The sequence below is a fragment of the Camelus bactrianus genome, chromosome 5 (assembly GCF_048773025.1).
Source record: "Camelus bactrianus isolate YW-2024 breed Bactrian camel chromosome 5, ASM4877302v1, whole genome shotgun sequence".
NCBI classification, from domain to species: domain Eukaryota; kingdom Metazoa; phylum Chordata; class Mammalia; order Artiodactyla; family Camelidae; genus Camelus; species Camelus bactrianus.
In genome coordinates this window covers 91,626,868-91,654,153 of record NC_133543.1, presented here as the reverse complement: position 1 = coordinate 91,654,153, position 27,286 = coordinate 91,626,868, and the positions used below count along the sequence as shown (strand labels likewise).

Sequence of the window (27,286 nt, the reverse complement as noted above, 5' to 3'; positions counted from 1 at the left end):
AGAGTTTTATGGAGGGCTCAGAGAAACCTGATGGTTTAGTAAAGGTGGGTGCAAGAAATATGAAGAGAGGGCAAGTCTGACCTGACGATGGCTCTTTGGAGTTAGCCAGAGCACCTTTTAAAGGGATTTTGATTAATAGGACATTAACAGGCAAAACCATTATGATGTTAGTGAATCTCACAGAATCTTGCTAACACTGAAAGGAATGTTCTGGTTGAAGTTGCTAATAAAGTGGGGTCTGAGAACATATGGAGAAACTATAGGATGGAAGATCAGAGCATCTCTGGATACCTGAGATTGAGAGGATTATAGATGAAGTACTGACTCGGGATGAACTCAACTAATACTTAGTGAGTTCTTGTGATGCAAGGTAAACAAACTCTTAATTAAGTAGAAGGGGAGCAGGAGGACCGCAAAACGACTTGCTGCTCTGGATGCTGCCTGAGGTCTGCTAGGGGCGTGTGTCAGGGAGTCAGCAAAGAAACAACTCAGGGTTTGAAGGGCACTGTTTTAAAATAGAAATGAGCAGAGTAACTTAGAACATGGTTTCAAAATCATACTGTTGCATTTGATTGATACAGAACTTCTGCTTTGGTTTATGGAATTGTAAATAACTTACTCCCAACTTGCGTTACTTCAAGTAAATAAAAGTCATTAAATATACATCGCCTAAAGGTCTGGTTCACACATATCAGATAGCTCTCAATTATCTGACTCCCACCCAACCACCATAAGATCTCGCAGCTGAGTCTTTATGAAATACCTATATTCTTAGCTTAGTTTTTAAAAGGCTACAAATAATGGCAGGATATCGAGGATGCTGGAGACTAGAAATGATGGTTTTGATGTAATCATCTGGCAGGTAAGGGGAAGGATGCACTGAAGCAATGTTTCTTGTGTTCTGAATCTTTACTAGAAGCACATTTGTCAAAGCTGTAGTTTTCTAGTCTTTACAAAAAATTCCAATTTGGTTATTTCCATTTTACACTTGACTGATTAATTATTTGTCAGTAGAGGTGGGACCAGGTTGGATCACATGACAAACCACTTGACTTAAAAAAAAATTTTTTTTAACCCAACTGGGTGATATCTGTACACATTTAATGCAACAAACTACACTTGCTTTCAACATTTACAACTTATTTCAGGTGTATATATAAGTTACATTGAATTAAATGTTTCGTTTGTATAATCATATCTCAGAATTTTCCTCATATCCCCCCAAATGCTAACTACAGTCGTTTGCACTTAAGGGATCAAAAACGACTAATAAATATTATGCCAAAGAAACGTAACTGCTTCTCCTGAAAACCACAATTGCAAATAGATCTCAGTATTCCTATTACACTGATATGTCAACGGTTTGTTCACAGTCCCTTGGAGTCAAATACAGCATTTAAAAATAATGTCATGTGACTGCTTATGACATGCAAAGCTCTTGTAAACTGACAGTAGTAAAATCCCATTCTAATAAAATAGACCTAAAAAAATTTGAATTTCATTTAATGGGCTATTCAAGGTGAAATTATTACTGCCAGTTTCACATGAAGTATACAGTTTTGGTTAATTTTGCTACTAGCAACTGGCTTATCACTTTCTCCTTTTCTGCTCTCCAATGTCCTTTTCAACCTCAGAAGCTAATTACTTTCCTCCTCTGTCTTCTATTAATATGGTCATCACCCTTCTTCTGCATCTTAATGCCTCCCAACCATGCAATTTTTAAAGATGAAATCAGTCTGTGTAGAATACATATAAATATAACTAGTTGGAAAAAAATGTTTTTGCTGTAGAAACTGATGTCTGTATGAATTGAACATGATGAAGACATCCATTATACAGAAATGCCCGCATATTAATAGACTCCGATGTAACATGTTCTAAGAATTGCTATGTTATAATTTGTTGGTACAGAGAAATAGATTCATCATAGAGAATTAGAAACTCTATTTCTAAAATTGGATTCTATTTCTAGTTCAAAGGTGATATTCTTGAAAGCAATCAATTCCCACTCAAATGGAAAATAGAGTCATTTCACAGATAAAAGGCATACTGTAAATGGAGCTCAAATAGCACCTACAGGATTATTGTTTTAGGAAGTTCTTACTCAAAGCTACTTTAGTAACAATAAACATTGCTCAATTAAGGGAATCCTTTTGCTCAGTCTAACAAGCCTCTGGTCTTTGATGTACATACCAACAGTGTGGATGGGCTTCCTATAGGGCATTAGGCCAAAACTGTACTGAAAGATTCCTCTAGCGTGGAACAGTGGCAAAGCAAATCCCATGATCTTCTGTAGTTTCTCCTGCACAGTTCGAAGCCAGGAGCCTTCAGGGTTGCTAACTTGTTTAAATAGTTCATTTTCACCAAAAGAAAACACTGGCACCAGATAAGCACTGCAAATAACAGGGGAGAAGAATAATAATATTCAATGAAAAGAATTTATATAGTTCATTCAGTCCAACTGACTGTTGCAATAGATTCTTAACAATTCTTTTAATGTTTCCAAGCTGCCCTACCTCGCTTAGCCCATGTTCCATACACTGAAACTGACTTATACCTGAAGTCCTTGGGCCGGGGAGAGGGACTTCAGCGATCTTAGTGATCTGTAGAATTTCAGTCTATAGAAAACCCAGGTTCCAGGGAGCTTCTTTTTCATCTGTGGTTTTGGCCACGGTTCATTGGTTCATTTACACAGTGTACATAAAATTTTGTAATTTTTTTGTTCTGCTCTTAAAGACAAGTTGAATTGCTGGATGCCATGACATTGACATGGCATGTCAATGACACAAGCCTTCCTTAGTGGGAGGGTTGTATTCCACTCCCCATGAACATCCACATCTGCTTTCACTGGAAGGCCTATTAGGAGCCCTGTCTTTAAGGGCCAAAAAAAAATTTACTTTACTTCTTTGTGTTCACTGAATAATGTGTTAACTTCCCTGACCCAGTTGCCTGAAATGAAAAGCCACTTACCCATGGGTCAAAGCAATTTTCACAAATCCCTTCCGCTGGCGGATGAACAGAGTGAATTTTCCAGGATGGGCCTCCAGTGATTCTTCTGCTCCCCCAAGGACAATGACTGAGATGTTTCCACCTCCCTCTTTGCTTAGCACGTGGGACACACTTTTCTTGGAAACTGAGACTGACCCTTAGTGAATAAAACAAAAGGCATTAACTGGTTATCCTTTGACATTTTTATCATAAAAGTCTATGGCACCATCAAATATTTAACAAAATTTCCTACACAGCTTACATTTGGAGCATTTTGCAGGTTCATAATTTTTCATAGCTAAATCTTTGGTAATAGAGCCCATTAATAAGATCTAACATTTTGGCAGGTGATGGGCTAGGTCTTTAAAATGTCCCTTCATGATTACTAGGTCTACCACTTGTTTGGGTAGGTTGTATACTGTTCAATTCTACAGACTCCATCCATATTGCATTCTAAGTGAAAGGTGCCCCCTGGAGTTGTGCAGTGCACAACCTGCATAGCTGTATGTGTTGACCTTGATCATTACCCTGGCAGATTCTTGCTCAGAACTCAAAAGTTGGATCTTCTGAACACAAAATGGCTTATTTTCAGATCTTCTATATAAATTCTTATTTCCCAAACATGGATTTATAATGTAAATGGTTTCAAAAATTCATTCATTTGACAAATAACCTTCATCAATTGCCAGGTCTCTGTATGGTTCCAAAATGTCTAGTTTGACTTCAGTAAATTGTTTAAGACGTAAGTTACGTAACTGTTCAGTCTTTGTATCAGGCTTTCCCATGTGAAAATAACATTAAAGACTCCTTTTTCAGATTTTAAATGTACTATGTACTCCTGGAGAAAAATACTATGAACTCTTGGTGGGAAAAAATTAAGATGAAAACACAAACCACTCATGACCCATATTTCAGGGATAACTGCTTTTTAATGTCTTATTGTTTCCTTCCATTCTTGATTTTATCCACTTTTTTTAGTTGTAAAAGAATGTGTTAGCTCATAGCACTTCACCTCTCGAAGGAAATTACTTGCTCATTTTCCTGTGGGCTATACTGGTGGAATATAAAATTGTGCCAGGATGCTGAATGACCAACCACCCTCGGAAGAGAAGAGAGAGAAGAGAGTGGACAACCAGAGCCCAGCTGGGTCTGCACTTCCACTGCGTTCAAGGCATGGCCAGTCTGCTCTGCATGCCCTGAGTGAGAGCCGGAGGCATCACATGCACTGGAAAGAGGGCCTCTTGGATCCAGACACCAGGCAGTCCTAGGTTGCATCTGGCCACTTCTCAGTTTCCTCCTCAGAATTCTTTTCTTCAGGCCATCCTTAAATCCTACATTTCTTAGGGCTGTTAGGGACCAATGTTTATGTTCCTCCAAAATTCATATATTGAAATCCTAACCCCCAATAGGATGGTATTAGGAGGTGGGGACTTTGGAAGGTAATTAGGTCATGAGAGTGAAGCCCCCATGAATGGGATTAATGTTCTTATAAGAAGAGGAAGAGAGCCAGCGTGGTCTCTCCCCAGCATGGGAAGATACAATGAGAAGACATCCATCTGAAAACCAGGAAGTGGGTCATCACCAAGTCACCAGATCTGCCACTGCCTTGATCCTGGAGTTCTCAGACTTCAGACTGTGAGAAATAAATTCCTATTATTCTAGTCACCCAGTCCACGGTATTCTCTTACAGCAGCTGAACTAAGGTCGGCTCCTTCATTGTCTCCACCATCTTCTAACCTCATCTATACACATGGATTCAACCACCACGTGTAAGTGCTGAGTTATCCCAAATCCATCCCTTGGGAGTTCTTCCTCATGAGGCTCCAGGCTCATACCCCCAATGGCTCAAAGACATCTCTACCCTTGATAGTTCAGGGACCCCTCAAACTTCATGTTTCCCAACCCAATACATTAAATTCTTTCTCAAAGTTGTTTCTCCTCCAACATTACCTCTCAGGGTGAATGGGATCATCCTCTATCCAGCCACCCAAGTCAGGAACATGGGAACGTAGGCTCCTTCCATATATGTTCCCCTCTTCTCAGCCACCATGTTGACTCATCACTCACTCACTCACTCACTCATTCACTCATTCATTCATCCAAAAACACTTACTGAGGACCTCCTATAGGTAAGACACTGTGCTGGATGCTGACATGATGAGAAAATACCGCTCCTGCCTTCTTGAGGCTGAATCAGTCACTGTCTTGTTGAATCTATCAACTATTTGTCACATCGATTCCTTGTTCTATATTTCCACTGCCACAGCCACTGTGCTAATTTAGCCCTTATCACATCTCCCTTGGTCACTGCAATGAGCTCCTTCCACCACCATTCTCCAGGCTCACTTCCTTCCAACGTATCTCCAAGCTGCTGCCTGAGTGATCAAACAGGCAAAATATATAGTCAGGTCCTTACTTTACCCAAAATCCCACATGGGTTCCTCATGGCTTAGATACAAGATAAAATCTAAAGTATATACTAGATAAGGCTTTTGTGATCAGATCTCTGCTACTTGTCCACCCTTAATGGGTAGACAGAAAGGAACAAGAGCCTTGAAACTGAGTGTGCTCTCCCCGACACCTGGTGAGTACAGACTCACCAAAATGGGCCAAGGGGAATGGGTTGGATGTAGGACTTATAGCCACAGAAATCTTTGGGGCAAAAGCAAAACAGACGCATGTCAGCAAAGAACTTCTGAAACCCTATGGGTTCCTTAGTACATGAGGTCTGGGGCACGTGGCTCTCTGTCTTTCATGCTCATGGAAGCAGCCCCCGCAGCACACGTAGAGTGGAGGGGCAGCCTTGGACAGGGGGCTGTCCTAGGAAGCTGGTTCTGGGAAGGACTGACAACTCTCTAAACTTACAGACAAGGACAGCCTAAACTTCTACAGGCTACAAGGCTGGATGATTTTATTTAGCTTTAGGGCATCTCAGGTTACAGCAAAGGAGAAGAGCTCATGAAGTCATAAGCCAGTGATAACAGACAGGTTTCATCTCTAATACCAACTCTAGTAAACGGCAGTGGCACCACATCGAGAAAGACCCTAAGGTTCGTTATCCGTATCTGACATGGCCATGGAGATGGGTGTGCCTCCATCTCTCCTGCCACAAATTTGCCACACCTGCTCCTAATTACACCACCCAAACTCACCTATGGTTATACTTTGACTCAGCAAACACACTGTAAATATATTTCTGTGACCTTTTTTTAAATCTAAAAAACAAATCCCTTTAATTTTCTTCCTTTTATAAAACTCTAACCCAATGTCTGCAAAGTAAGAAAGAAAAGGGATTTTTTTTTCCTACTTAATTCAAGAGATTGGGAGGAGGGTATAGCTCAAGTGGTAAACATATGCTTAGCATGCACGAGGTCCTGGTTCAATCCTCAGTATCTCCTCTAAAAATGAATGAATTAATTAATTAATTAAAAAATGAATTACCTCCCTCCCCGCCACCCCCAAAAATAAACAAAAAAAGAGATGGAGGTGAGGGAAGAGGGAGGAGGAAGTAGTGCGCCCTCTAGAGGCCAGATGCAGTGGCAGCCTAAACTGGACGCAGAGCCCAGGACTGTACCAGTGAAGGTCCATTAAGAGACCCTGAAAACCCAGCCACGGATGCTGGCCCTTGGGTGCTTAGTGACTTCCTACCAAGTATATAATGACAACAGAGAATTGAGAAATTAATAGGAAGTAATAAAAACCTGGAAGACCATTAAAAATTCTGCCTCTGAATATGCTACTTACTGATCCTGAAATTACAATTTTTCTAAGAGACAATCTACTTTTCTTTATATCTAAGAAATGCAAAGACAATAAAAATTAACCTACACAATGATCATAAACATAAAGCACTTTGGAAGTTACTGTAGTTTCTGCTTAGTCAGTAAATTGGTCAAGTTGGAAAACCAAACAAGTTGGGACTCTCAAGGGGAAATAAGAACTATGAACACAAGCTTAGCCTTCTGTACACATTCCTAAAGTATCTTTATAGCATTTCCACTGAACTTTATTCTCTGAATTGGTAGAATTATGATTTCACTAGTCAAAAAATCTTCCCCAAGTTCAGACTAGCAGAGTAGAATGGACTCTTATCTCTGAGCCAACTGGAACTTCACCTGGGAGGGAAAAGACAGCAAATTCAGTATCTCTAGTTTATAAGTTGCCATTACTTCAAGACACACTGGAGAACATTTTCCATCTCTAATATTCAAAACAGCAAAGAGTCTTTCAATTTATCACTTATTGATCCAAGATTCTTTCTTCCACATCTGGAGACATAAGATGGATTCATTCATTTATACTTTGATTGAATTAACATATATTAGATATTCCTAAATTCCAACTACTGTGCTAGACCCTTGGGGTGATACAGAAAAAAAGACACAGTTTGTGTCTTCCTGGCACTTCCAGTCCGGTGGTATGGGAGGCAAGAAATATCCAAACAGCGTATGAAGTGTCAGATAGGGATAAAGACACAGAGTTTTACTCTAAGAAACCGTAAACCCGATTGGTTTGGGAGGGGACATTCTATGTGGTCCTGCCACCCCAGAACACTATAGAAAGAATGAGCTGCCTTCACTTACCACTGCTCATTAGATATTCTCGGAAGAGGGGACACCGGAACCAAAACGGGAGCACATGAAGATACGTGGTAAAGCCGGGAAACAGCTCCTTGAAGCCTGAATAATTTGTACAGAAGTTTCCGAAGGCTCCAGCAACAAGCACTCCATGGGGGTGAAACCCAAATATGTAGTTGCGACTTGGATCCAAATCCCACGTTTTGATGAGCTACGGTGTATTTACATTGAGGTTTAAAATAAAACAAAATAAAATGCCCCCTGATTAGTTTCCAATAAGAAACAAAAGAACTTGGGATTAGTTCTTATCCTCAAGAGGAAATGTAGAACATGAGTCATTTTAGTTCCCTGGGGTAGAGCTGTTTCCAAATTCGTGAACTATTTCCTAAGCCCAGATCCCCTTACACAGCCTTCTAAATTTTGTCAGTTTAGCTGAGACTCCATTTAGTAACTTGGGCTAAATTGCAAGTTTTCTCCCCCTGCAAAGGGAAAAGCTTGAAAAAGATGTGACAAAAACAAATTTGTGTTCTTCTCCAGCTCAAAAACCATACTATATAAAACAATTCTACTCACATGGATTGGAAAATAGTCCTTAAAGTACCTCCAAACGGTCCAGCTTCTGACCCAGTCGGATCTCCTGCCTCCTTGCTCTGGAGTTCGCCAGTCAAAGTAAAGCCAGGTCAAATAAGGGACGTAGAGGAACCAGTAGTTGTGAATGATCAGGAGCACAATGACCCCAAAGCACACCTCCGCTGTAAGGAACGGGAAGACCTCAGGAACCAGAGTCAGTTGTGGGGAGGGTATTGCTTGGTGAGGGGGAGTGTATAGCTCAGTGGTAGAGTACATGCTTAGCATGCACCAGGTCCTGGATTCAATCCCCAGTACCTCCATTAAAATAATTTTAATTAATTAATTTAAAAAACCGAATTATCTGACCCCTGCCCAAAGAAAGTCAGTTAGCATCTGCCCACTGTACTGTACAGTCACTGGCCTGTGGTGGGGGGATCCAATACGTACAAACTGGGTTCAACTGGGGTAATGTAACAAGACAGCAATGGTATAGCATTATTTAACATTTTTTGGATGTTTACTATATGCCAAGTATTGTATTGTAGACCCGGCCAAAATATTTTTGTACCTAATCCTCATATAGCCATAGCATCAGTGAAACGGCCCCAGCGCTCCCAATGCTCTTTCTACAGTAGGGAAAATGGTGGCTTAGAGAGGTTGTGTGAACTGCCCACGCCACACCAAATGTAAATGGTTGATCTGCCCAAGTTCAAGGTCCATTCTCAAAGCCTATGGCCCAACACCACCTCCCAAGCACGGGATACGGAGGGACCGTCGCTGAAGGGGGGATGCGGGGGAGTTCCTACCACACGTGTTCACCTTGACTGACTGAGCAGCCGTTACTCACGTGCCCATGAAGAGGGCGTGTTCCACTGATGAATTTTGTTTTCAGGGACCCTATTGCCAGAGATAGAAATAGCATAGGAGGGACTCAACATCTTAGCTTAGCTACCACTTCTTGCGACATTTCATACTGACGGGGCAGTCCTAATTGTTTATGTACCTAATGACTGGGCTTCAAATACATGAAGCAAGAACTGACGAAACTTGGCCTGGGTCGTAGTGAGAAGGATATCTGCCTTCAAGTAATATATTAAAGCTGAGCTAGATATTTTCTTTTTATGTCTGTGCTGTGTGTTATACTAAAATTTATTTATAAAAAGAGAAATACATCAATGATGGGGGGATGGGCACAAAGACATAAAATCTGGCATGCAGTAAGTGCTCAATAAATGCCAGTTATTTCTGTTACTTTAAGGAGTGTCATTGCCTCTTTCTTTTTTTATCATGTGCTACAGTCTCTAATTGGTACTGACTTCAGGCCCACAAACTCCTATCCACTCTTGTCAACTTTGTTAAAAAAGAGCTTTGTCCCCAAACAACCTATCATGGTGTCTGAAAAAGAGCACCTTTATCTATTATTGTTTTATAGGTAGAGATGTAGACATAGGTTTTTTTTTTTTTTTGCAAAAACAGAATATGTGTTTATATTTCGAGAAATGTAAAAGTCAATAAATTTCCCAGTATAGACTTGACCCAAATACAGAATTGAAACCCATCAGAGGACTGACTTGCTCTCCCCAGGGTGTTTAAAGGTTAAAAAGTGTGTGAAAGGTTAAGGAAGCATGTGTTCCCCACTGTGGGGTGTTTTGTTGCATTCTGGAACAGCCAACAAAGTTTCCACGAGTCCGGAAGCAAAGCCAAAGGAGTGTCCTCTGACTTCATTCCTATTAAGACCACCTATTTTGTTTTATCTGCTTCCCTCTACCCAGGCCTGAGCATTGACAATTTACCACCACTGATTAATTTTCTGTTTATTTTACTAAAATGGGCAAAAAACTTACAAGAGACATAAATAGGTCTCATTATTCTCTGTTCCAAGCTAGATCAGGTGAGCTGTGAGGGAGGAGGGGAGAGACAGAATAGTGATTGAGTGTGACTGGCTCCATAAGAAACCCCATTAATTCCTCACAACCCTCAAGATACACATTTCTGTCCCCATTTTGCAGTTATGGAAACTGGAGTTCAGGGAGTCTGAGTGCCCAAAGGACTTGAACCTGGATCTGCCTAATCCTTAAACCCAGGCACTTCTTTGCAAAACCAAATGATCCCCAGCTAATGATAATAACACCATAAACTTTCAAGTGTTTATTACAAGGACATAAGCCAGTTCGTGAGCGTAAAGAATCAGGCACATGGAAGGTTCTGTTTCCTTTACTAGAAAGGTGGCAAAACTAAGACCAAAAGCATATTGACTTAATTTCAATCACAGGGTGAGTTGAGAGTGGGTCCAGAAACAAAGTCCCCCCCAGCTACTAATTCAATGTTCCACTAATTCAACCACACGTCCTTTAATTGAATACACACTGCATATCTCTTTAACATTCATCATGTGTTTTGCATGTACAGTGGTTAAGACATGGACCTGGAATTGGATTCCTTATGTTGGAAATTGCTACTGTCTAGTTGTCTGACCTGAGGCGAGGTCTTTTACCCCTTGAGCCTCAATTCCTTTACCTGTGAAATGGGCTAAGAGCAGCACCTCTCTCCAGAGACTGGGGAATAAACATAGAGATGGTACAGTGCCCTGCACAGAGCAAGTGCTTGACAAGTGGGAGCCATTTTTGTAAGAATTGTATTTACAAGGATACAATTAGAGAATGCAAAAAGTAGAAACAGACAAGATATCACACATTCCTTTCACCCAACAAAAACTACTGTTAAATTTTCCCTTGCCTTTTTTTTTTTCCATCAAACAGGTTATGTTTCTTTAACATGGTTGATCATATATATTGCTTATTCTGTATTTTATCAGTTATGATTATCTCACATTAGCTGCTTGGTATTATAAACATAACGTTATAACCTCTTCACAAATGGTATTTTTAATGACTGAGAAACATTTCGTTGGTTGTCAGTGCTAATTCAAATTCTTTTGTGTTTTTTTAATTAACAACCCAATCCAAAAATGGGCAGAAGACCTAAACAAGCAATTCTCCAATGAAGACATACAAGTGGCCAACAGGCACATGAAAAAATGCTCAATATTTCTAAGTATCAGAGAAATGCAAATCAAAACTACAATGAGGTATCACCTCACACCACCAGTCAGAATGGTCATCATTAAAAAAGTTCACAAACAGTAAATGCTGGAGTGTGGAGAATAGGAAACCCTCCTACACTGTTGGTGGGAATGTAGTTTGGTGCAGCCGTTATGGAAAAAAGTATGGAGATTCCTTTAAAAACTAAAAATAGACTTTCCCTATGATTCAGCAATCCCACTCCTGGGCATATATCTGGAGGGAACCCTAATTCGAAAAGATACATGCACCCCAGTGTTCACAGAAGCACTATTTACAATAGCCAAGACAAGGAAACAAATGCCTACTGACAGTTGACTGGATAAAGAACTTCTGGTATGTACACACAATGGAATACTACTCAGCCATAAAAAAGAATAAAATAATGCCATTTGCTTCAACATGGATGGACTTGGAGTTCATCATTCTAAATGAAAATAAGTGGAAGGAGAAAGAAAAAAAATATTTTGTTTTTGAATTTTTCTTTTGAATGTTCTAACAACTTTTCTGTACAAATGCAATCTTGCATAAAGTTTCTCCACATGTTGATTAACTGCATAGGACAGTAAATTAAACACTGGCTCACTAAGCAGAAACATCTTTGCTACTTGATACCCTCTGATACCTTACTATACAAAGGAGCTGTTCTATTTTAAACTCTCACTCCACACATTGCACACATTCTTTTATATTTCACATCATAAATTGAACCAGAAGAGTTTTTCAATCCCTTGATCCTAAATTGGATCAAAGCAGAAAATATTATAAAAACTAAGTGACTAGATCACCTCTAAAAATTTTTTTAAAGAAATAATTTAAAATATTTAACTTATATGTGTATCCCTTCCACTTGTGTCCAAGAAGTTTTCATTTTTTCCCACTAAGAAAATTGTTTCTATGCTTATTTTAACCATTTAACATAGTATGGAGGAAGAAGATGGAATTCAGAGGCAAGTAAAATCCTTTAGCACACCACATTCTCGTCCTCTTCATTCCTGAGGCATTGTATTTCAAAACATCAATCAGTGCTATCTGCTGAGTATAAGAATGGAAGTATAACCTTCTTCTGATTTTTAAAATTCTTATTTTAAGAAAACTTGCCTCCCAGAGTTTCTTAGGATGAAGATGGTGCTAAAAGACAACCCATTCCTCAAATGTGGGTCTGCTTCACACTGCCTTTAAAAAGTATTCCTGTACAGAGATCCGCATTTTTCTTGTTTAAAAGCAAATTCATTATTGGACCTATTCCTTTTTTTTTTTTAATTGAAGTACCATCAGTTACAGTGTGTCCATTTCTGGTGTACTGCACAATGTCCCAGTCATGCATATACATACATATAGTCATTTTCATATTCATTTTCATTAAAGGTTATTACAAGATATTGAACATAGTTCCCTGTGCCATACAGAAGAAATGTGTTTTTTTTAATGTATTTTTATATATAGTGGCTAACATTTGTAAATCTCAAACTCCCAAATTTATCCCCTCCCACCTCCTTAACCCCGGTAACCAAAAGATTGTTTACTATGTCTGCGAGTCTGTTTCTGTTTTGTAGATGAGTTTATAGTGTTGGATCTATTTTTTTGCCTAATGAAGTCAAATAAATTATAGCTAGCATCCAGTTGAAACAAGTCCGGTGTTTTAATATTTCAGAAAGCTTTTCGTAGAAGCTGAAGGACAAAAGAAGTACAAGTACTTTGTGCCACAAACTGAAAACCCTGGATATAATCCACAATAAAAGAGGCTCAATAGGGTTTATGCAAGTCCAAGAATCTCGTATGAATCACTGGAGTGAATGTTGAAATGCACTCCCTCAAAATTTCCCAGACTAAAGGATACTAAAAAGATGTAACTAAATACAGTGTATGGACTTCTTTGCTATAAAGGACATCAGTGGGGCAATTGCTGAAATAAGAATAGGGCTTCTGGATTAGATCATAGTACAGCTTCACTGTTATTTGTCTGATTTGGATAATTGTACTGTGGTTATATAGGAGAATGTCCTTGGTTTTAGGAAATATATACCGAACTATTTAAGGATAAAGGGAGACAATGTTTGCAACTTACTCTTACAGAGTTGAAATAATAATAACAATAATTAATATTAATAATAATAACAATAATATGTGTGGGGAGAGAGAAAGATAAAGGAAACACAGTAAAATGTTAACACTTGGGGAATTTGATGCAGGAATATGGGATTTGTGTTTGTGTGTGTGATTTTTTTATAATTATTATTTCTGAAGTTATTTCCAAATAAAAATTTTTTAAGAATTTAAGGGCCCTCCCTGACACCTATAGAGTCAAAGTTTCTGGGGAATATGCATTTTAGTACCCCCAGGTGATTCTTAAATATGCTCTAAAGTTTGAAAACCTCTTCTACAAGTAAAATCATCAGTGGAAGAATCAGCACTTTTCTCCAAATTAAGCTATAGACTAATCTCAATCAAAAAGTAAACCCAGTGAAAATCCCAGCAGGCATTTTTGTAGAAATTGAGAAACCGATTCTAAATTGCATATGGAAATATAAAGAATCTATAATAGTCAAGACAACTCTGAAAAAAAGAACAAAGCTCGAGGGCTATCACTGTCTGATTTCATGAATTATTATAAAGACATAATAATGAAAGCAACATGGTACTGGCATGAAGTCAGACAAACAGGTCAATGGAACAGAATACAGAGTCCAGAAATAAACCCACACATATATGGACAACTGATTCTTGACTAAAGTACAAAGCCAATAAAATACAGAAAAGATAGCTTTTTTTTTTTCCTTTTAAACAATACAGCTAGAAAAATTAGATTATACATATGCCAAAAAATGAACTTAGACTTTGCACCATATACAAAAATGAACCCAAAATGGATCATAGATCTATATGTAAAGCCTAGAACTCTAAAATTTGAAAAAAACATAGAAAATATTTATGACCTTGGATTAAGCAAAGATTTCTTAGTCATAACACCAAAAACACAATTAATAGAAAAAAGATAGACAAGTTGGACTTCATCATTAAAAATTCCTGTTCTTCAAAAGACACAAAAGACAACCCACAAACTGGAAGAAAAAAAAAAATCTATATAAAGCATATGCCTGATAAAGAACTTGGATCCAGAAGAATACCAACTCTCAAAACTCAGTAACAGGAAAAGAAGCAACCCAATTAAAAATGGGCAAAAGATTTAAACAGGTACTTCAACAAAGAAAATATACAATTGGAAAACAAGCTCATGAAAAGATGCTCAACATCATCAGACGTTAGGGAAATGCAAACTAAACCCACAATGAGACACCACTACACACCTAAGATTAAAAGGACTGACAGTATCAAGTGATGGCCAGGATATGGAGCAATTGAAACTGTCAGACATTGCTGGTGGAATTGTAAAATGGTACAACCACTTGGGAAGACAGTTTGGCAATTTCTCAAAAAGTTAAACCTGCACCTACCATATCGTGATCAGCCATTCCATTCCTAGGCTTACCCAAGAATAAAGAAAGCGTATGCTCATAAGACTTGTAGGTGTTCACAGCAGTATTATTCATAATGGCTACACCCCAAATATTCATCAACAGGTGAATGGACAAACAAATTGCAATATATTCATTTACTAGAATATCACTTTGAAACAAAAAAGCTATGAACAACTTAATATACACAAAAAGAAACTCAAAATAATTACATTCAGCTAAAGAAGCCAGACAAAAAGAAAGAGTACATATGCTGTGTCCTCATTTATATTAAAACACTAGAAAACGCAAACTAATCTGTATGACAAAAAGCCCATCAGTGGATGCTTAGAGACAGGGGAAGGAGGAAGTATAAAAGGGGTATTTTTTTTTTTCCAATTCACAGTGAACTTATTTTACATAAAAGAAAAAGCTTGCCATTAACGAAAACTTCAGTAGAAAACAGTTCTTCTGCTTTAATTTGGGGCTCAAAAGTAGAAGCTGCTTATTAGTGAAACCTCAGTAGAAAAAGAATTTTGTAAGAAAATATTCTTTAGGGATGATGGCTTTTTTCACTGTCTTAATTGTGGTGATGGTTTTTCCGGTATGCATATGTGACAACTTGTCAAACTGTACACTTTACATACGTGCAGTTTACTGTATGACAGTATCTCAATAAGGCTGCTTAAATAAGTAAGTAAATAAACAGACCCATTCAGTAAAAGATCATTGTTCCACCATGTGGTCTTCGGTAAGAAACTTACCTCTTGAGCTTCAGTTTTCTTATCCAAAAATAAATAAATACATAAATCGAATAATACCTGCCACAAGATAGAAGACAATCAATAAACGTTGGCTCTCTCTTTTTCAGTTTTCTGCTTTTCAGTTAGCAGGTCAGTAGCACACAAGCTAATAAGTACTGTTTCCATTTCTTGAATATTAAGATTGGATGATAGGTGACCCAGTGATCCCAATTCCCAGTATTTACCTAAAGGAAATAAAATCACTATCTCGAAAACGTATCTGTATCCCCATGTTCATTGCAGCATTATTTACAATAGTCAAGACATGGAAACCACTAGTGTCCATCAACAGATGAATGGATAAAGAAAATGTGGTATATACTACACATATAATAGAATATAATTCAGCCATAGAAAAGGAAATCTTGCCATTTGAGACAAGGATGGACCTTGAGGGCATTATGCTAAGTGAAAAGAGTGAGACAGAGAAGAACAAAAACCACATGATCTCACAAATAAAATAAAAACAAAGGTCACAGATACAAAGAACAGACTGGTGGTTGCCAGAGGCAGGGGTGGAGGTGGGAGCAAAATGGGTCAAGTTGTTTAAAAGGTGAACACCTCCAGTTATAAGATAAATAAGTTCTGGGGATGTAATGCACAGCATGGTGACTATAGTAATAGTTAACAATATTGTATATTTAAAAGTTGCTAAAAGAGTAAATCTTAAAGATCTCATCACAAGAGGAATAAAAAATATAACTGTGTGGTGATGAATGTTAACTAAACTTATTCTGGAAATCATTTTCCAACAGACATAAGTCAAATCATGTTGTACACCTAAAACTAATACAATGTTAAAAGATCGGAAGACAGGTACTTAACATTTATCTCAAGGAAACAGTATTTGATTTCATGACTAAATGAGACATTTTGCTATTTGTTAAAATATCCCAAGTGCTAATAGCTTAAACTCATTTCCTGATGGTGGAAAGAAAAATACATTCCAAGATTTTGATACAGAGATCTTAAAACACATAGTTAGTAAAACTTCTCTTGTCACCACTGAAAGGAGATTTTACATCAACTCTTTAAAATAATTTAAATGAAAGAAATAAGCATTTATCCTAACTTTCCTGTTAGGATTAAATTGTAGGGTAGTCAAATGGCCCTAGATGATGGAGAAAAATTATTCCTTGCATAAATTCTAGCTAATATGTGAAGAATGAATAATAGAATATGAAAACTACCAGTTTGTAGTTCCAAATAAAACAGCTAATTTAGGCAAGGATTATTAAGGGAGATTTAAAGCACTAGGTGAAAAGTCAACGGTCCATGAGGAACTTTTATTTGTGGCTAGTTACCACCTCACACGTTACTTCCTACCTGATCACTCTTAGACACTAATAATGGGATGACCAGACATCACATGCACCCTGACATAACACAACGCGAGCACAGAGCTGCACCTAGGAAGAGGACTTGCAAAAAGGTTTCACCTAAATCTATCCAAGCCTTTAGCTCCAACTTCCATTTTAAAAGAAATACAGGGAATTGAGAAAAAAATTAACCCTACAAAATAGCAATTAAAGAAATCCTGAAAGTGAGACAGCTTGCAGACAGAAAATCTGCTTTCTTCGATGCTTCACTGACAAGAAAACAAATGGGGAACACTGTTCTAAATGAAAAGATACAGGCCGCTTCTCTCACTCGCTCCTCTTTGGAGATGGCCACAGGCACTCTATGGAGTGTGTACCTACTTTTACTTTAACCTGAGCACCCAAACCCCACACTTAAAAATCCTTCACTTAAAAAAAGAAACTTAAAAACTAAATACAACCGAACAGTTTTTTTGGATCCTAGTTCAAATAAATCATCCATAAACATGTATTTTTGGCTCACTTTAGGAAAGCTGAATATTAACTTGGTTTAGATGATTTTTAAGGAGGGGGAAGATTATAGCTCAGTGGTAGAGTGCGTGCTTAGCATGCACAAGGTCCTGAGTTCAATTCCCAGCACCTCCATTAAAAATAAATAAATAAATAAACCTAATTTCCTCCCTCCAAAAAAGAAAGAAAATTTAAAAAAAAATGTTTTTAAGTAGATGATTTTAAGCCATTACTGTAAACTGTGCTACATGTGACTATGTTATAATTATGTAAAAAGTACTTAATTTTAAAAAACACATCCTAAAGTATTTAGGATTAAAACATAATGTGATTCACTTTAAAATATTTTTGCAAAATAGATAAAACTAATATAGCAGCTTGTTAAAATAATTATAAATCCAAGTAATGAGTCTACGGGAGTGCATACCCTTCTGTCTACTTTTCTGTATACTTTAAATTTTTCCTAAGAAAATTTCCAAAATATATGATAATACAAAATAACATGCTCCTAGTAACACAAATGTCAAAGGCATGCAATAAGAACATTTAAATTAATTGACTGTCAAGCCACTGTAGTTTGATTCAAATTAGGAGCGGTGGGTCACATCCAAGTCACTAGTCCACTCACATGTGACACATGTGGCTCCAACACCCGCAGTGAACCAGGTGACCTTGAGCAATTTACTTCATCTCCAAGCTCTATCTTTGGTAAATGAGTACAGGAGTAGCCCCTACCTCACAGGGTCGCTGTGGAGATTTACGTTATTGAGTTAATACAAGTACGGACACGTGGGATGGACAACTTCCCTTCTGGGTGACAGAGTAAAGACACTCAACCTGTGCTTATCATGAGCCTCCCATGGGCCAGGTAGAAGAAATTTTCCTCTATGCTCTAGGTTCTTCTGATTGGTATAAGAATTAAATTGCCATGAGACAGATTCACAGGAGAAAAATCAAACAAAATTTTAACTATATGTATGCATGGGGGAGACCCAGCAAAACTAAGTAATTCACAAAAATGGCAGAAACACTCACCTTAAATACCAACCTCAGCTAAAGGCAAAAGAGGAGGTTGAGGGTGGGGAGAGTCAGTTATGGAAGGTTATGGGAGAAAGCACAGTAAACAAGGGGTAAGGTTTTGTGCAGATTTAAGTCTCTGCCTTCTCCATTGATAAGTTTCTAGAGATTTGGTCATCCTCCTCTTCCCAGTACAGCAAGAGAGACACCCTTACAGAGATTTCCCTTATAAATGTAAGTGTTTCTTACAAAAGGGTAAATCCTACTTGGTTTTCAGAGTTTTTCCCATGTCTGCTGCTGTTTAGAAAATAACCAGTTTAAAATAATTAATATACCAAAGAGACATGTTTTGAGATGGTAAATTCTGCTCCCCTACAGATGGCAATACAGATCTTTCTGGAATAACCACAGATATCCACAACTACAGGCAATGACAAGGGGCCATGAAAAAAAATGACAGTGGGCTATCAGAGATGTGCTGACTGATTAGCAAAAAAGTCAATCTCCAAGTTTAAAGCATTAAATAGGACAGCATAGTGGTTAAAGCAGGAACTCTGGATAGAATGTCTGGGTTTGCACCCAGCTTCTCCAGCTTCTACTAACTGTGACCTTGAATAATTCACTTCGCCTCTTAGCTCCCTCATCTGCACAGTGAGTGCAGGAATGAACAGTCCTTTACCTCGTAGAGTTGTTGGGAAGATTACATGGTTAATAGTGTTTGGTGCTTAGAATAGTACCTGGCACACACTAAACCCTTGATAAGTGTAGCTTATCTTGATGGTCCTTTAGCCTCGAGCAAAACAATGCATAATGCTAGCAACATGTCTGACAGTTTGGCTTAAGTGGACTTGAGTTCATGCTTTGAAAGTCCTTTTTCAGTAAATGCTAGCTGCACCGTAGTCACCTGGAGAATTTGTTTAAACAAACAAAAAAATCCTGATGTGCCGGCTTCATTCTGAAACAAATGAATCCGAAATTCTAGGGCTAGAGCCTGGACACCCAATTTTTCAGAAACTCCTCCAGTGATTTTAATGTGTGGCCAGGGTTGCGAACCACTGATCCAGGCATTCAAAATGTAAAATCTTTTCAAAAGTGTAAACCTCTACAGTGCAACGAATGTATCAGTACTGTTATTACTATGGCCCCAACAGTGTACGACCCATGATCTTATAGCATATAGACGACTTTAGCCTTACAAAGAGTTTAAGTTCCCAATAATTCCCGGCCTCTTATACCACATCCCTTCCTCCTGACCCGCCACCCCCGCCCCCTTTACTGCAAAAGCTGAACAAAAATCCAGAGAAAACGCGCGCAGGTAAGCCGCCACACACCCACCCCCACCCCCGCCCTGCCAGTGGCTGGCTCCTGTACATTTCTACAGGGGCTTAACTTGGGATCTGGCTAGAACGCCCTCCTGAGTCGAATTATTTACAGAGGCCACCCAACCCAATGTGTGGTACAGTGTTTGCAGCAAGGTACCCTTTTGCATCCCGAAAATTTTAAACATGGGTATTTGTCTTGAGGATGCGGAGAAGGAAGGAATCAGGTTTTAAATGCGTGGGCATTGTTCTTCCACTTATGAATCCACAATGCAAGAAACGAGTTTATCCACTCTTGAGAGGAGAGAGTGCAACTTGCGACAGCTCCATTGGGTCGTGGTTACCTTTGGCTGTGTGCATTTATCAAAACTCCTCGAGCTGTATACTTAGAATCTGTGGCTTTCGTTGTGGGTAAGGTACACCTCAATTTTTAAAAACAGCACAGGGGAAAATAAAGTTGGCAAACAGCCGTTTGACACGAGGTGCACGTGAAAAGGTGAGTCAAAAGAGGGGAGTCCCAAGTTAGCTGCAAACGCCCTCTGTGAACTGCCTGCTCTGGTTTACAAGAGAAGTAGGGTTGGAATTTCTAAGTACGTCCCTTGGACCGTTGGGACTGTCCGGGAACGAGGAGACTGAGCACCACGCATGGCGGAGTTTCGCCTAGATCTTGGGCGGCCGAGAATCCTTACCGAGCAGCAGGAAGGTCAGGACCCACTGCAGCACCGCCGCGGTCTGCAGCCGCCGCGCCAGCGGAATGTTGAACGGCGCAAACTCGACCTTCATGGCCCAGCCGAGGCGAGGACTGCGCCGAGCGCGTCTGCCGGGAACCTCGCTGCTCCGCGGCGCCTGCGGGGTGTGCGGCCTCCTGGCTCTGCGCTGGGCACTTGGCTGCGGCCCAGAAGTGGGTGCGGACTGGACTAGGTCTTGAGGGGGAGGGCGCACCTGGGCTGAGGCTGGGGGCTGCCAATCACTCGCGCCCGAGCCCTGGAGCAGCTGCTGCGCCCGGGACGCATTGGCTGGCCCGCCCCGGCACCAGCGACAGCGCGCTGCGTTGGGTACAAGGGATGGCGAAAGAGGTCAGCTGGCAGCCTGCCGGAGCTCGGCAGAGCCGGCTTCGGCTACCTCGCAGAGTACCTGGGATCCCCACCGGGATCTGACCATTGTTCAGCTGATCGATTTCTGCGCGCACGACTTCAGCATCCGCCGTTAAACCCACCTCTTCCTCTGAAAGTCTCTCCAGCTAGGGAAAGGGTTAGTTCACGCTTCTCCCACCAGCTGGAGAAAGGGTCAGGAGTTAGCTTCTCTGGAGCGTGGCAACCAACTGTTCGTGGGTCTGTGTCCCCCACACCACCCCCAAACTCTGGGGGCCTCCTCACTTTCGTGTCTCAGATTCCCACGTGAATTCTGGAAATCTTTCACTTATTCATTCATTCAATGGACATTGATAGAATACCTACAAGTGCCAGGAACCATTCTGAGCACTGGGGATACACCCAGTGACCAAGTCAGTCATCCATTCTGCTCTCAGAGAGTACAAATTATGAGGAGAGACAGACATAAGAAAAATAACCACACCATTGGGTGTGTAATTGCAAAATGAAACCCTACTATGAATGAAAGGGAAGGTTCTAGGGTGTAAACTGGAGGGTCAGTCTCTGAAGAAGTGACTTTGACTTGAATTATAATGGTAAATCTAGTCCAAGCAAAGGGGAGCACATGTGCAAAGGTCCTGTGGCTGAAACTCAAAGAAGACCAATATAGTGGGAGCTCAGGGAACAAGGAGGAGATTGGAATGAGATGAGCCAAAAATTGTGGCAAAGGGCCTGATCCTTGCAGGCTGTGTTTAGGATTCAAGTCTTTACCCTAAGATTTGCCACTGAAGGGTTTCAATTATAATGGGTTAAATAAAAAGATGGATTCTAAGCTGTGCCTTATCCTGCGAGCACTCACTACATGTTCTTTATAAAGCTTACTGTACAGTTGGCCAACTCCAAGTAGCAGGTAGCTGTCAAGTCATTGCTACAGGGGATTTGGAACAGGGCAAAACAACAGTTGAATACTCACCCTCTACCCCCACCATGCCCCTTTCTCCTTAACATTTTAATAGAAAGTTGGATTCAAAACAACAACTGGGTCATTCAGGGGACTTGTTTGTGACTTTTAGTATTCAAAAAGTGCTGGTTTTTTTCCTAATTGAGAAATTACTTTTTTTTTTTCCTGCTGCATTTTCTTTATTTCAAGCCACAGATCTACTTGGAGGATCAGGCAGCAGGTGGCTTATAAATGAAATCAGAGTCTATGAATAGTGTCATCACATGAAGAGACAGAATCACTGGATTCTCTCCTTAGGTAAAGAGCTCCCATCTTCAGAATCCATGCATTGGTATTATTTATGGCACTCCTGAGAGGTACCTTGCTCCGATTAACATTACCATGCTACTCACTATAAAAAAACCCAAGGGTAGACTACTGAAGATACTAGGATCACCACTTTCTGGAGACTGTGTTGTAACCCAACCCATTGACTTCATCACAGCTTTTTTCCACGTCGAATAACGAATTTCACTTTCCTTAGCGTTGATCTGAGGTTCAAACCGCTCCATCGTGACAGCTGACAAATCCTCAGGTTCCAGGCTCCAAACGCCAACCCCTTCTGCAGCCCCTGCTGCCATGGCAGCTCCCAAGGCAGTTGTTTCGGGCATCGAGGGCTTCACTACTGGGATGTACAGAATGTCTGCTTGTAGCTGCATAAGAATTTTGTTGTTGGTCATTCCTCCGTCTACCTGCAAATGGCTGAGTGGAATTCCACAGTCACGGTTCATAGCGTCCAAAATCTCTCGGGTTTGGAAACAAACAGCTTCTAATGCAGCAAAAGCAATATGGCATTTATTGGTGAATTGAGTGAGCCCACAGATGATCCCTCTTGCACTGGGGTCCCAATAAGGTGCATACAGCCCTGAAAATGCTGGGACAAAATAGCAGTCGTAGGAAGTGCCTGCTTCTTTAGCAAGTTTTTCAATTTCCTCTGAGGTCTTTATAATTCCAAGATTGTCTCTTAGCCAGCGAATAACAGCACCAGCTATAGCTACTGAACCTTCTAATGCATAATATACTGGTTTGTCTCTGCCGAGCTTGTAAGCCACTGTGGTCAGAAGGCCATGTTCAGAAAATACACATTTGTGGCCTGTATTACATAGTAGGAAACAGCCTGTTCCATACGTGTTTTTGGCTTGTCCGTCCTGGAAGCACATCTGTCCCACCAGCGCAGCAGATTGATCCCCCAAACACCCAGATATTGGCACACCTTCCAAGGTCCCCGCTTTCATTAGACCATAGATCTCAGAAGAACTCCGGACATTGGGAAGAATTTTCATTGGAACTTTAAAAAATTCACAGAGCTGTTTATCCCATTCCAAAGAATGAATGTTGAAAAGCATCGTCCTACTTGCATTTGTTACATCTGTACAATGGACACCTCCTGTGGCTCCTCCTGTCAAGCTCCAAATAAGCCATGAATCAATGGTCCCAAAAAGAGCTCTATCTTCTTCAACTGCCTTTTGAATTTTTTTCACGTTGTCAAGGAGCCAACGAAGTTTCACTGCACTGAAGTAAGTGCTAAGTGGAAGGCCTGTCTTGGACTTGACAAAGTTGTTATTTACTGGAATGCTTTTACTAAGATTCTCAACGGTAGACTGGGTTCTTAGATCAAGCCACACCACAGCATTGTAGAGAGGCTCTCCAGTTAACTTGTCCCAGACCACAGTGGTTTCCCTTTGGTTACTGACGCCAATAGCTTTTATGTTGGAAATATCAATGTTGAGCCGTCCCAATTTCTCACACGTTTTCTCTACACACTCATAGACAGAATGCAGGATTTCCTTAGGGTCTTGTTCCACCCATCCTTCTTTTGGAAATTGCTGTTTTATTTCCACTTGATGATGACTGAGTAGTTCGGCAGTCTTTGAATTGAAAACCAAAAAGCGTGTCGAGCTGGTGCCCTGGTCCACTGCTCCCACTAGCGGCCCCAAAAGTGCTTTCTTCGTGGCTGCCATGAAACTAGCTTCGGTCGGCGGGCAGGCGATCGCGTCCCGTTTCCCGGGTGACGGCGGCGGGCGGGGGAGGGGCGGACGGCGAGTCGGGAGGGTCAGACGGTGCGCAGCCGTAGAACGCTTTATCATTCCTCACCTCTTCCCTCTCCTCCCACGTCTCTTTTAGATTTCTTCCTTGAACCTTCCCCAGTGCTACTGGGGATACTGTGAGTGCACACCACGTCAGACTGTGCAGAGCCCTTCACCAGCCTGAGCTTATCCTAGATCAATCCTGCAAAATGATCATTAGCTCATTTGGCAGTTAGTGAAGGGCCAGGCTCAAAGTTACACAGCTGGCAGAGCGGAAAAGATTCAAATATACTCTGTCTAAAGCCTGGAGAGGAGAGTCATCCCCTCTTCAATTGACTCAAACATGGAACAAATATTTATGGAGTGCCTGCTTTGCACCAGGCATTGCCCTTGGTGCTAATAACACAAAGGTGAGTTAAGACATGGTCTCTGAGCCTTTGAGAATTCACAAGCGTTCATTCATTGACTATTTAGAGAAAAGCTTCTACCTGCTAAGCACTAGGTGGGGAGTGGGGGTGGGCTGAATAAGATAGGGTGAATAAGAAAGGTCTCTGTCGTCATGGGACTCACAGTCTAGCGAGGGAAACAGAAAGCAATCATATAGGTATATAATGAAATGAGTGCTCGTGCCCTGAAAGAAACATAGGTTCCAGTGATAGAGAATGAGCCCCTATTTACAACAGATTGGAGGTAACAAGAATGGAAGTAGGGAGACCCTAAGGAGGCTATTGGAGGGTGGGAGTAGAGGATGGTGGCTTGGTCTATAAGGGAGAATACAGATGGATTTAACGTATGCTTTGGAGATGTAAATTGCAGGACCAATTGATTATCTGGATTCACAATCTATGGTACATAAGAAGAGCAGGACACCCAGAACTCCTAATCGCTTGGAGTTCAATCTACTGAATCATGCTCTTGTCTCTTTCCTGGAGCCTTCAGCAGGTAGAAAAGAACTGTCATTTCCCATCACAGACCATTTAAGCAAAGTAGGGACCCAGGAGGGTCCATCACCATTTTAATTAGCAATTAAATCATTCACTCATTTGTTTGACAGTCAACACGTGTTCATTTGTGTATTATATTGGGTCCCAGGTTATTGGAATTAAATTGTTATTGGAATTAAATTGTTATTGGGTTGGGGTTATTCATTCTGTGAAGGAAAAACCGGGCTGGTCTAACAAGATAACTCACAAGTCTAGGAATGTGAAGGAGAGGCTGGGCTGGTCTAACAAGATAACTCACAAATCTAAGTATTGGAATACTGATCTGAGTTCTGCTAGACTAACTTGTAAATCTAGGTTAATTAGTGTTGGTTTGCTGTTCATGTTTTTTGCTAGTCAGCTGGGTTTTCAAAGATACATATCTGGCTTTGGAATGTTGGTTTGCTGACTCCCTGCCTCCACCTTTGTGATGACAATGCTGCTAAAGCTGTTCCATGCCTATTGGCCGAATACCCCAAGTTTGTACTTTACCCTATAAAACCTCATGTGCACGTCTTGGAGGTGCTCAGAGCTTCGGAGCAGAAGCCCCTCTGAGACCGCCGGCGTAATACATCTGAGTACTCCAACCCTCTGAGTGGTGCTTGTTTCTTGACTGGCCTGTCATTTCCGTAACATTTCAGTCAACAAATATTTACCAGTCACATACTAGGTGGTTGGCATTGGGTAAGTATGAATGAATAAAACATGTATAACTTTTCAATAATTCAACAAAAATGCGTCAAGCACTTCTGCTGTGATAAATCCAGAGGTGGCCATGGTGATAGGAAATCAACACTGTCTGGCTTGAAGATCTGAGTCTCCACCAACCAAGTGTGGTTCCTCTTTCCATTTCTCAATGCTAATTAAGGAATAAGACGGTGATAGTTCAGATTGCCTCATAGATTACAAAAGCCTACCATTGGGAAATGAATAGCTAAAAATTACTTCCTTGTTTTGTTTTTTTTCCATGTGCATTTTACCATAACTAACTTCTACCAGCAAGAAGATGACAATTTTTTCTATAACATGACATTTTACTGTAATTTGAGTTAAAAATGTTCCTATTGTTAAGTTTTAAAGGAAACAGCATTCTCTCTAGATTGAGAATCCTTAGAGGGTACAGTTTAGGACAAAGATCACTGTTCCGGTTTTCACAAGGTGCATTTATCACAAAGGTAAATATTTCTCTGTCATCACACATACACCACACACATGGAACGCAACCATCCCAGTTACCATAATTCATCAAGAGTGACGAGCTCCGGTTAAAGTCAAGTAGAGGACCATCACCATGGTAGTTTCAATGGAATGTCCTTTAAGACGTTCTATTTTCAAGGCTCTTTTGAACAAAGTTCAAGAAATTTGCCATGGGCCCCTCTGTTTTCTCAATGAACTATTTTATCAATCTGACAGGGCTGGAGTGTGTTTGTCCTGGGCAAAGTTGCAGGAGTCTTGCCCAAGATAGCGAGACTTTGTAGCCACCACATTTACAGTCCAAGGTTTCCTTTCCTCTGTATCTTCTTGTTGCTATAGGCATATACAAGTCTCAGACTCCACACACCATTCTGTCCTTCCACATTCTCCTTTGACAACTTCATTGATATAAATTCAGTCATTAACCTTCCATTAGTTAATGTTAGTATATGATTATTTGCTCTACAAAATAGGTGCTTTCATAGCTGCTCTTTTAACCTGTTATAACACTATGAATAATCACTCTTAGAAATTATTATGGTAATCTCTAGTATTTATTAAATGTCCTTTCTCTTCCCATGACCCTCATTCCCACTTTTGTTTGCACGTGGCCTGGGAAACTTCTTGGGGTGAAACTAAGAGAGAGAGACTGGAAAGGCCTACTGCAACTGATCTCATCCAGGACAGGCTCTTGAAAGAAGCAGTCAGCAACTCAAACAGCAGGGTCCTTGGAGGTGCAGCAAAACAGGCTCCATCAGTTACTTCTAATTTCCAGGAAGGTTCACTCCAATGGATGGACTTTCACTCATGTTTGTATCTTTCTGATTGTTTATGGCTACATGGTATATGACCTGTTGATTCCTCTGGTCTATTATTATTACTTTTCCCCCCACAACACATGCCATTTCCCCAGTTCTGGCTGCTATCATTTCTCCTCTGGATTACTGCAACCTCCTAAATGATTTATGTGCCTTGTGTTTGGTCCCCTGAACTACCGTCCCTAATCCCTTCTCTACAATGTAACTAAAGTGATGTTTCCAAAATACCAAATTAATCATGTCATATCTCTGCTTAAAATATTTGAATCTCTTCCCATTGCTCTTAAAATAAAGTCCAAACTCTTTAATGTAGTTTTGGGCCCTGCACAATGGGGTATCCATCCCCTCAGTCTCAGATATAACCCTTCGACTCTCACAGTCTAAGCTTTAATCCTTCTGAATTTCATTCAGTTGAACAACCAAGTTTCAGGAAGAAGAGGGAGCCACCTAAGTCTTAAGAACAACCAGGGATTTAAATGCTTCTAAGTCTCTCTCCACTATCTTTTCTTCCAATGTCCGTATCATTTTAGCACACTGC

The 27,286-nt window shown here is 40.3% G+C and overlaps 2 protein-coding genes across 2 annotated transcripts in view; both read right to left on the bottom strand.

The window, feature by feature from the left end:
* The window catches only part of MOGAT1 (monoacylglycerol O-acyltransferase 1), a 33,208-nt gene extending 12,384 nt beyond the window's left edge, over nt 1-20,824 (bottom strand). Inside the window, exons 1-5 of the mRNA XM_010948856.3 lie at nt 20,328-20,824; nt 8,139-8,317; nt 7,572-7,776; nt 2,971-3,145; nt 2,194-2,393 (exon numbers count right to left, since the gene is read on the bottom strand). Coding sequence (XP_010947158.2) covers nt 2,194-2,393; nt 2,971-3,145; nt 7,572-7,776; nt 8,139-8,317; nt 20,328-20,421 — 853 coding nt within the window. The 5' untranslated portion in view covers nt 20,422-20,824. The remainder of the gene's footprint in view (nt 1-2,193; nt 2,394-2,970; nt 3,146-7,571; nt 7,777-8,138; nt 8,318-20,327) is intronic.
* A 1,187-nt stretch (nt 20,825-22,011) lies between these two features.
* Nucleotides 22,012-23,690, bottom strand: LOC105064061 (glycerol kinase). Its single transcript, XM_045512126.2, has one exon. It carries the CDS (start codon nt 23,688-23,690, stop codon nt 22,029-22,031), a length of 1,662 nt encoding a protein of 553 aa, XP_045368082.1. The 3' UTR covers nt 22,012-22,028.
* Between the last annotated feature and the right edge of the window lie 3,596 nt (nt 23,691-27,286).